The sequence below is a fragment of the Mauremys mutica genome, chromosome 17 (assembly GCF_020497125.1).
Source record: "Mauremys mutica isolate MM-2020 ecotype Southern chromosome 17, ASM2049712v1, whole genome shotgun sequence".
NCBI lineage: Eukaryota > Metazoa > Chordata > Testudines > Geoemydidae > Mauremys > Mauremys mutica.
The window spans coordinates 21535238-21545343 of record NC_059088.1 but is presented as its reverse complement, the minus strand read 5'-3'; the positions used below and the strand labels follow the sequence as shown (position 1 = coordinate 21545343).

At 57.6% G+C, this 10106-nt stretch overlaps 1 protein-coding gene across 3 annotated transcripts; it reads left to right on the top strand.

Annotated features, from left to right (window-relative positions):
- Window positions 1–2654: 2654 nt before the first annotated feature.
- LOC123351440 lies at window positions 2655–9231 on the top strand. 3 transcript variants are annotated; one of them, XM_044990790.1, is made up of 6 exons: window positions 2655–3004; window positions 4971–5117; window positions 5394–5516; window positions 6168–6278; window positions 7747–7864; window positions 8780–9231. In XM_044990790.1, the coding sequence occupies exons 1-6, from the start codon at window positions 2939–2941 to the stop codon at window positions 8812–8814; spliced, it is 600 nt and encodes a 199-aa protein (XP_044846725.1). In that variant the 5' UTR covers window positions 2655–2938; the 3' UTR covers window positions 8815–9231. The 3 variants fall into 3 exon arrangements, with proteins under 3 accessions (XP_044846725.1, XP_044846723.1, XP_044846724.1); XM_044990788.1 differs by lacking the exon at window positions 2655–3004 and having other exon boundaries at window positions 4706–5117; XM_044990789.1 differs by lacking the exons at window positions 2655–3004; window positions 6168–6278 and having other exon boundaries at window positions 4706–5117.
- The last annotated feature ends 875 nt before the right edge of the window (window positions 9232–10106 follow it).

Here is a 10106-nt window from a genome sequence, read left to right as displayed (position 1 = left end):
ACAGTGGCATGACCCTGCCCTTTCTATACACTGGGGAGAATGAGTCTTTCCTGCCTCTGCCTTGGGCAGAGGGATGCTAGCCTGGTGAGACATAGGAGCTAGATCCAGGATCCCCAGGCTGCTTGCAAATTTCTCCTTCCCAACCAGCCCGGCTGAGGGCTCCAGTGTGACCCCCCGCCCCCTCCCCAGCTCTATTTTCCACCCGAGGGGCCGAGGCCAGTTTTATCTCCCAGGGCCCGGAGCTGTTCAGTGCCCAGCCTTTAATTGCAACTCGCCTTCAGCTCAATATCACCGAACAATCTTCCCTTTATGCTGCCTCGAAAGCAGCCGAGCACAGCGCCGGCCCCTTCTCTAAAGCCGAGTGGGCGCTCACAGGAGCCCGGCATGACACAGCACATCCCAGCACACAGGGGCCTGTTTGTGTCCCGGCCCTGCCTTTTGCCAGCAGGGGCCAGCCAGCTTATCAGTGATCAGGTTTCCTTTGAAAGGCCCTTTTCCCAGGAGCTTGGAATGTGGAATCTGAGCAGGTCGGCTGAAAGCAGAGCTGGACTGTGCTTGGGGTACTTGTGGGGGGGAGGCTGGTACCAATCTGCCCTGGCAAGGGGACTGCCCTCCCTCCATCGTTAACCACCTGAGCGGAGAAAGCCTGGTGAGCGTAGGGACGGTGGAGAGTTCTGCCCCCCTTTAAGTAAGGTGACCCCCTCCCACCCCCTGAAATAACGAGATCTTCTCCCAGAATTTCAGGTCCTTCCAGGACCCAGTGAGCCACCCAGACAGGGACAGAGCTACAGTAAGAGCACAGCAGTCCCTCCGGCCGTCTCCTCCACATGCAACATTGCCAAACCCCCAATGTTCAAAAATCCTGAGTCAGGCTCACCAAAAATCCCAAGATTATGCACAAATAATAGATGTAGGGTTCTTTGTATTTGCCTTCTGCTTTGGGGGCCTTTAGGGTGCACCGGGGTCACATGTTGAAGCTTTCTCCACAGCCTCGAGGGCCAGAAAGTGACTTTTTCTTTAAGAATGAAGGCTGAAATCATCACGTCTCCACGTGACTCCAGGCGCTGGGGCTTTAAGGAAGAATCATCATGAGATTCATGACAAAATCAGGAGAGTTGGCCACACTGCAAATGCAACAGCGGCAGCAAAGTCGAGGGTAAGCAAAGAACCTGCGGGTTTTCTCTAGCACCCATGGCTGGAGCATCCGGGGCTCTGTATCAGTCATGCTGTCTCTCACTCTGGGCTCCTTGCATGACGTGCTGCCGTTCATTGATAGAGCGGAGGAGGGGCACAGTCGCGCTCTAACTTTGCTGTAGGCCCAGCAGAGTCACGGCCCAGCCAAGTGCTACAAAGGAGGATGCAACACACCAATTTTCTAGCGCACCTTCCAAGCCAGCTGCAGCGCGAGGACACTTCACGGAGTCGACAGGCAGCCGACGGAGCGGGAGCGAGGCATCTGCAGAGAGAGCTGGCAGATCCAGGAGTTTACTGCCAGTGAAAGACTCCACAACGTCCCCTAGGCCGCCTGCGATCATCCATTCCTAGCAGGGTGTTAGTCACCATCAGAGACCCCCCCAGTTCTGGTGGTAGGCAGGGCTGGTACGTCAGCTTTGAGCCCAGCCAGCAGGGAGAAGAGGGAGTTATTTTGCTCCAATTCAGAAGCCAATTGTAGGATTCCAGATTTAGACCTGGCCTCAAAAGCTTTGTAGACGCAAGCTCCGCTGGGCCGTAGCAAGCCCCGAGTTCTGGGCTGCTCCCCGTCACACAGGGCTGAGCTCCATGGGAAAGACGCACGGGGCAAACCTCAAATGTGAATTTCAAAGGTTGGGGGCGGGGCCTCTTTCTGCATACGAGGGGCTTTATGTGGTTTAGCGGAATTCAGCTAGAAACAGGACTAGCTAAACTGACGTCCGCGCAGCCCCTAGCACCAGGTACTAGATGGATTTGAAAGCACGTTCCCATTTATGCCCATGCAGCTTCCTCCAACAGCCACACCCCTTGGTCGTGTTAAAAAAGCGCCGGCTCGGATTTAGGGAGAAAAATCAGCCATTGGGGTTGGTGGGTGTTTTATTTTAAAGCCACAGACGTGGGTGCTGGTTACGGGGTGGGGCTGGGACATTAGCTTGGGACGTCGGCGACCGGCGTTCAGTTCAGTTAACGCCACACAAAATGGCAGAGGAGGAGGGAGACCCCTGTTCAGATCCCCTCTCTTCTTCAGGCAGAGGGGGGAACTGAACTGGGCTCTGCCACATCCCAGGGGCGTCCCCTAGCCCCTGGGCTAAAGCTTGTCAGGGAGCCGCTCCTCTTGCTCCATGGCGTGGTGTTAAGCAGGCACCTAACGCACGCTCGCAAGGAACAGCTCGGCGTGTTCTAGAGTGGGCGCATTCAGGAGTCACTTCGAGAGGGGCGGTTCTAGACCTTTAGTGAAACCCCTCAGGCTCCGGCAGATCAGGGGGAGGGATAGCTCAGTGGTTTGAGCATTGGCCTGTTAATCCCTCTGGGCACAGGGTCTGGCCTGGGGGGTTGTTTAAGGCACAAGCTGGGCCACTCTTTTCCCCTGGCACAACATGTTCCAGAAGCAGAACATGAGCTAAGGGAGGGGGGAGGATTCTTGCAGCCCCCCTCCCCCCATCCTGCCCTGCGAGGTCCTGATCACGGCTGCAGACAGAAACCGCTTCGGGTTGTGCGCTCGGGGCTATTGTGGGGGACGCAGGCAGAATAGGACAAAGAGGTAACTCAGGCTGCAGGAAGTGGGGGGAGAGGGGGCAGGTGCACAGCTGGGAGGCTCCGCTATAGGCCTCAATCCCATTGGACAGGCACAGCCCAAGTAAGGCCACCCCCCAGCTTTGCAGCCCCTATAAGACACCCGGAGCTCGGGCGCCGCCGGCTGAGTGCGAGAAGGGGTCTAGATCGCCTGGTTCCCCGGTGCTCCTGGGGAATGTCCGCTGAAGAGAAGAGCCCTGATTCCTGGCCAGCTGGACTGCAGCTGAAGAGCCCCCCATACGTAAGTGACGGATCAGGCGCTGGAGCGGGGGGTGACGGACTGATCCTTGGGGAGAGGAGTTTGGGGAGCACAGGGGCTCAATCCAACTCCTAGGATATGGCATCCAACTCACTAATGCACCTGCGGGGTGGTAGCTGCAGCTGGAAGGAGAGGCCAGGGACCGAGTGGGCCATGGAGCACGAACGCCCCTGTCGCAGAGACGTTCCCTCCAGGGCAGGAGAAGGCGCTTCTCCTCCTCCTCCTCCTGCCGCCAAAACAGCCAGGCTGGGCTACCGCTGCAGCTGCATTTGGTCCTGGGAAGCCTGGTCCCTCCCATGCCCCAGCACCAACGTGCCCTCAGCTGGGTGGGGAAGAGGAGCAGAAAACAGGTGCCAGCCCCCTCCCGGGGGGCAGAGAAATTTGAGGGGGATGGGAGATGCCCAAGCACTGCGGGGGAGCAGTCAGGAGAAAGGGGTCAGGACCAGGGTGGGTGAAAGGTTAGAGCGGCTGGAGAAGGGACATACAGGGGGTGATGGGAAACCGGGAGAGGAGGGGGACGACCGCTGAACCTCCCTCCAAGCACCAGAGCCCACAGACTCGGAGCAAGAGGCAGGCTTGTCCCCCAGCCCCACACGGAGGGGCCTATGCTGGGTGCCCGGCTCCATCCAGCCCAGGCTGCGGCTCCTTCGCCCCTTGGTTAGGGCAGCGAGGCGCCCAGCCAGCTTGCGGTTAAGCTGATGGCAGAGACGCCCAGGACGGCTTCACTCTCCTCTCCCTTTGCCACAGCAGCCCCTGGGTTCCTTCAGCATCCTCCTCCCAACAAAGGCCTGTGCCTTACGGAGGAGCTGGGTTACTCTGGGTGGGGCTGCTGTCCAGCACTCAAAACAGGGTGCTAGGACTCCTGGGTTCAATTCCTAGCCCAAGGAAGGGAGTATGGTCCAGTGGTTTGAGCAGAGAACGAGGCCTCAGGAAGCTTGGCTTCTGCTCCTGGCTCGAGGAGATGGTGCTCCAGGGATGAGCGCAGGGGCTTGGAGGCAGGACTCCTGGGTTCTCTTCGTAGCCTGAGGAGAGCAAGATCTAGTGGTTAGAGCAGGGACCAGAGATCTTGGCTTCTGTCCCTGGCTCTGCTGACGTTTTGCTGAGAAGTGCTCTCAAAGTTCAGACTCCCTCTCCGGGGCGCAGTTGCCCCACCTCTCGGCAGCTAGAAGCCCAGCGGGACCACTCTGGCTCCAGAGAAAATCAGATTAGTCTCAAGTGCCATGTTTAGGTTCCTTTAAACATCCTACGAAGCTCAGCCGACAAGAGCCGGCTGCAAGGGAAACAGGAGCCGTGGCCTCACACAGGAGAGAGAAATTGTCCAGAAACAAAGGGACAGTGAATTTCCACAGCACTTTACCACCACCCCTTCTCTTAGCCTCACACTCGCCAGCAGGCAGGATTATCAGCCCCCATTCATAGGTGTTGAGGTGAGCAGAGTATGAATGGGGCAGAGACCATCTCTTTGTTCTGTTTGTACAGCACCTAGCGCAACGGGAGCCGGGGCCGCAGCTCTAGGCACTACTGTAGTACACCTCACAACAAGCAGAAGTAGGTTTGACATTAAAGACCCCTGCCCCCTTCCAACAGCCAGCTGGGAAGGGAGCTGTCATGGCCCCTCCAGTCCCCCAGCCTAGACGGGGTAATTGCCTGGGGTGGTTCCGCGCTGGGCTGAGACTTGCCATGTTCACTTCACACATGGGCCTCCGAGTGGCAGCAGCTTCCCGGGGCCACCACACTAGGCTGGATGTTGAACTGGTGCCATGGCAGCAATGGGCTCTTCAGCCCAGGAAAGAGTGAAGTCCGGCCTCTGCCGAGGTTGGCTGGCAGCAGCAGGGAATCCGGCCTGCTGCAGAGTGAGCCTTTTGGACCAGATCGCTCCGGCCACGGGATCCTTCTCAGCGCACCCCTGGTCTGCAGCCTGCTGCCCAACACTCTCCCTCTTCCTCAGACCTTCCACTCCAGCCTGGAGATGCAGGGGCCTCCTCCCTCCAGCCGCAAGCTGGTGATCCTGACTGTGGGGGCGGTCGCGGTCCTCACCGTCAGCATCGTAGGGGTCCTCGTGGCGACGTATCTGGGGCGAGCTACCTGCATCCAGGTACAGCGAGGGGATGCGGGGGAGGGATGTGTTGGGCCTGGTTCCCTGTGCAGGAAGGAAGGGAAATCTGAAAGGAGAGGGAGGGCTAGGGGGTTCCTAGCTGAGCAGATCAGCTTGCTCCAGGCTAGCAGGGGAGAACATGGAGGGGAGGGCGACTGGGAGCAATGGTGGCTAACGGGAATTTCTCGTGGTGACCAGTCAGTGGGGGCTGGCACATCCCCCTGTTCCCCCTAATCCAGTTTCCTTCCCTTTCCCTCCCTCTTCGCCCTGCTCAAGCGAGATGCCTACGGCTACCTGCCTACGCAGGTGAACGTCCAGAACGAAGCGTCGCTGCTCCTGGCTCTCAGCGAGCTGGGAGAACAGGGGGTCGCGCCAGGGATAACCTGCGACCTGAGAAACGTGAGTACAGTGGGTTTGGGGTGCTGGGGAAGATGTGGATGTCCAGCATGCATTGCAGGGGCCCCTTCCACACCAAGGCCCCTCTGCTTCGCTGACGGCCTACACAGGACTACCACTGAGAGGCAGCCACCTCTGGGGTGGGACGCAGCGGAGGGCGAACAGCCCGCAACAATGCTACTTGAGAGCTGGGAACCAGGCGCGAGAGAAAGTCCCAGCTCTGATCGGGCTGCAGAATAGAATGATCCCAGCTAGGACTGGCTGCCTCCCATCCAGAATGCCAGGGGGGTCTAATGAACACAGTCCTTGCTCAGTGGTAAGTCTCCACAGCAGCCGCGGACAATGGGCGCAGCGGAGGCCAGCAGGACAGGCTCCATCGCCATCTCCTCCCCAATGCTTACGCTTCTCGGCTGCACCGGGGCCAGGCTAACACCTGCCATGAGCACAGATCAGCAGGGAAAGTCCCATGTGCTCTGGCTCAGGGAGGAAGCACACAGGATACCAGCCTGTCCCCAGCTTGATCCAGCGCTGTGGGATTAAACACTTAACCTCCCCCACTGCGCCACCCTAGCAGCACCCCAGCCGCGAAGCCCTGCCCAGAGGCTACCACGACAGGCTTTCACGGTGGGGTGCTCTCGCTTTCCCCCCTCCCAGCACCTGATGGTGTATCACGGGCAGCCAGAAGGGTGCGTGGCCCGGAAGATGGAACCCTCCGACCAGCTGCCATCCTGCCAGGAGCTGGAAAGCTACTTCCAGGCTGTATTGGTAAATAACCGCCCAAGAGATGCTGCAGCTGCCCCCTAACACCCTCCCCCCCGTCGGACCGGACCCCTTATCCATCCGGCCTCTGGAGGGGGTGCGGTGGGGGGACACTCCTACTCAGCGGGGCTCTGATAAGAGCAGAGGCCAAAGGTGGCCGGCCTGCAAGAGAAGCGTTTCCCCAATCCCCTGGCACCGCCGAGCCTGATCTGTTCACCAGAGGCCTCCACTGAGCCCGGGGCTGGAGCTCCAATGCAGCCATCATTCCCCTTCTCCTCTCCAGTGAGAAACGGCCAGGCTGGATCAGACCCAAGGTCCATCTAGCCCCCTATCCTGCCTCCCCCCAGGGACTCCAGGAGAAAAGCGAGACCCCTGCAGCAGGCGGCTGGCCCCCATTAAGGGCTCACCCTGATCTCTACCAGAGCCTCACCAGTTCTGAAGCTTCAGGTTCTCTCTCCCACACACCCACCCTTTCCACGGTTCTAATGCTAACAGTCATCCAGATCCCGCTCTCCAGCCAGCCGAGCAGGACAGGGCTGGAGTCCGGGATCTGGAGCCCTCCCCGAGTAGGAACGAGAGCACGTGGGCCCCTTGGCTCAGGGAAAGGAGCCCAGTGGCCCAAACCTGGGTAGCTCTGCTCTCGGGCACAGGGGCCCATTGCAATTCCACTTACATGTGGCGGGAGGCGGCGGAGCTGGAGCCACTGCCTGCCAGAACCAGGGGTGATGCCAAAGCGGCCCAGGAATTGCTCCACAGATCGGCCACGAGGCAGTCAGGTGCTGAGGCTTAGACATGTCAGCCCTGCGGCACAGGCTAGAAAAATACCCCACTGGGCCGGAACGGGGCTGAACGGTGGCAATACTAGGCCCGGGTAGCCCCACCCCTACAGGCCTGCCGAGCATGCTCCAGTGCAGGTTAAAGGCGCTCAGAAGGGGGGGACAGGCTGAAGGAAAGATGACTCCTTCTCCAGGAAGCCGGGCAGAAGGTTGAGCCCGAGAGGGGACCACAGCATGGATAAGGCCCCCAGGCAGAGCCTTCCCCTCATAAGAACCAGCAGATCCTACTCATCCGGACTTTTCTTAAGCAATTGAGTGTTGGGATAGTGGCCATGCCCCCAAACTGAACGGAAGTGGCCCAGGGCAGCAGACTTAGATGCTCTGCAGGGAGGGCCTTGCTGGTGTTGCTTCCCACAAGGCACTGGGCTGGGACCTGATGAAGAGGGAGGGACCAGGTCCCTCTAGCACTGTCCCCCTCAAAGGGCTGTCACCCACATGCAGCTGGAAGCCAGAAGATTCCAAGCTAAGGGTCAGGAACTAGGTACCTCTACGGCCCGACAGACAGGCAAAGGGCTGGTCAGGTGCACTAACCACTAGACTGCCCAGCCCTCCAAATCCCCTATCACACCCTTCCAAGGCGAGATTCTTTGGCTGATGTAGCAAAGCCTCCCACTCAACTGTCTGTGATCTCACTGCAGAGAAACGCCACCCTGGGGATTACCTCGGATGTTCAGAGCATGGGGACCGGCTCCCTGGGCAGCCTGACCACCCTGCTGTGCAGCAACAAACCCACGTATTTGATCACAGCCTTTGCACGTAAGTAGCACGATCTCAGGCTCAACGGGCCCCAGGGAAATGGCTGTGCACGTTAACCAGCGTGGGGTGGATGGGAAAGCCAAGTCTGCAGCCAGGACATTGGTCTTGCAGAACTGGGTCAGACTACGCATGAGCAGCCTCTGAAGACTGATCCTGGCCCTGCTAGCCACAGGCTCCATCTTCCCGAAAAGGGGAGTTGCCAGAGCTATTTGGCCGGCTAGACCCAAAAAGTTAATATAGGAGTCGCATCACAGCGAGCTGCAGCGTTTGCCTGACCAAGTCCTGGGCCCCTAGTTACACTGAAATATCCTGTAAGGGGGATCCTGGCCACAGATGCAGAACTAGGTGTAGGCATAACGAGTTCTCATTACCGTGTTGTACATGCACGTCTACAAGCGCTGATTTGACAGCAGCAAAAGAATGGCAACCAATGCAAGCTCTGCTGGAATCAGCCGAAGGCTGTTATTGCGTGGTCCGGCTCAGACCTGCCCCATTTAATGCCTCTCTGCACAGTCCTACTCAGCAGCTCGGGCTTAGGAGAGGATTCTCAGCTCAATCATGTATTGGGACACATGAAAGAGGTGGTGGAACCCCCATCTCTTGGACACTCTAGAACTAGGCTGGTCAGAGCTGTAGCGGGGCGACCTGGCACCTGCCATGTTCCATCTCTTGTTTCTTTGCTAATCACTATGCAAACACCAAAACCCCTGTGACAGCAGCCTCTAAATGAAACCAGCCTATCACATTATGATGAGTGACACCCCCCCTTTGGTGGCAGAACAATCTGGGACATGCCCACTGGCTATTCAGGCATATCTAAGGGCAGAGGTAGCCGGAGCCGATCAGCCATTTATGGCCCATCAGGGCAGAGGGGGGCTATTGCTTACTAAAGCTCTCGATTTTGTGTCCCCGCAGCTTCCCCCAGGCATCACATAAGCATGGCTGCTTAGCAAGCCCGCAGCTCACGCAGGGAACACCAGACTGCAAATCCAGCTGTCCCGACTTACTGTATTAATTCCAGCTGCATCCATCTGGGATGGCCACGCACACGTCTAGGAGTTTCTAGCCTTGGGTTCTATATTTCGGGGGAGAACCGACAACTAACGAGCGTGGGATTCTGTATCACTGCTTTGCCCGAGATAATCAGTAGCAATAAAATACAGAGATGTGACAAGTTGCCGAGTTACCCGTAGCATCACCATGTATCGAACTAATCAACTCAGAAGCAAAAGCCAGTCTGCAGAGATTCTTCATTACGTTGTCATTCACATGGGTTTGGTGCCTCCGTAGCACCTTCTGTACTACAGGAAGCCCTCGGTGGGGATACGAGGAAGATATATTAATGACTGACAGTGATCAATAAAGAGCACCACAAAACAGCCTGTGTCTCCGTGTGGATAATTTCCTGTGCTGATAATACTTCCTAGCAAGCACTTTGCTGCGCAGGGGCGAAGAGTTCCTGAGCAGAGCCTTTGGCTTTTAAATCTTTGAGACAAGGAGAGTCATCACTTGGGTATGTTCTCAGCAGCTGCGGAAACGGGGGTTCTGTTGTAGCGCACGGATTTTGGATGGGTGGGTTGAGGAGATAAAGTACACTGGGCCCTACAGCCCTTTAAAGACTACAGGCCAGGGCACTGGTGTCCTCACTGCTCCACAGCCACAGCGAGGGAGGCCCCATGTATTCTGCACTGCTTCCCAGAGGCTGCCTGGTCTGAAAGCAGAGCTCAGATAAGGCCATAGAAACAAGATGGTGCCAGACTGCCTCTTGGAACTGCTAACTTGGAAGTGCAGCCGTCCATTTGCACTTCAGGGATGGGTTTAAAGCCCCAGAACATCACAGCTGCAGAGACAGTCCAAGCTGTTTAGGCCTGTATATAACAACAAGCACCTACCTGGTACGGCTCAGCCGGACGACATTTTTGGTGGGCAAGTTCACATGGCTGGATGAAGTCCGACCAGGGAATTTCCAACACAGTTCTCATCCTGACCTGCAGGGCCATCTGCTGGTGCAGACTTAGGCTTCCTTCCGAGCTCTGTTAACATACCCAACTCCCACCCTGCTATTCCATGGGAGGGGATTCCTGAGAAGGCTTGTAGGGTTCTTACGTGCTGAGGTGCTTCTGGGCCTTGCTGAAAGCTAGGGAACTGCCTCCTGCCAGAAGGGTGATGGCTTTTAATAAAGAGACAATTACAGTTAAAATAAGGCCTCTCCTTCTGCCCCTTCCCCAATGCACAGACGAGA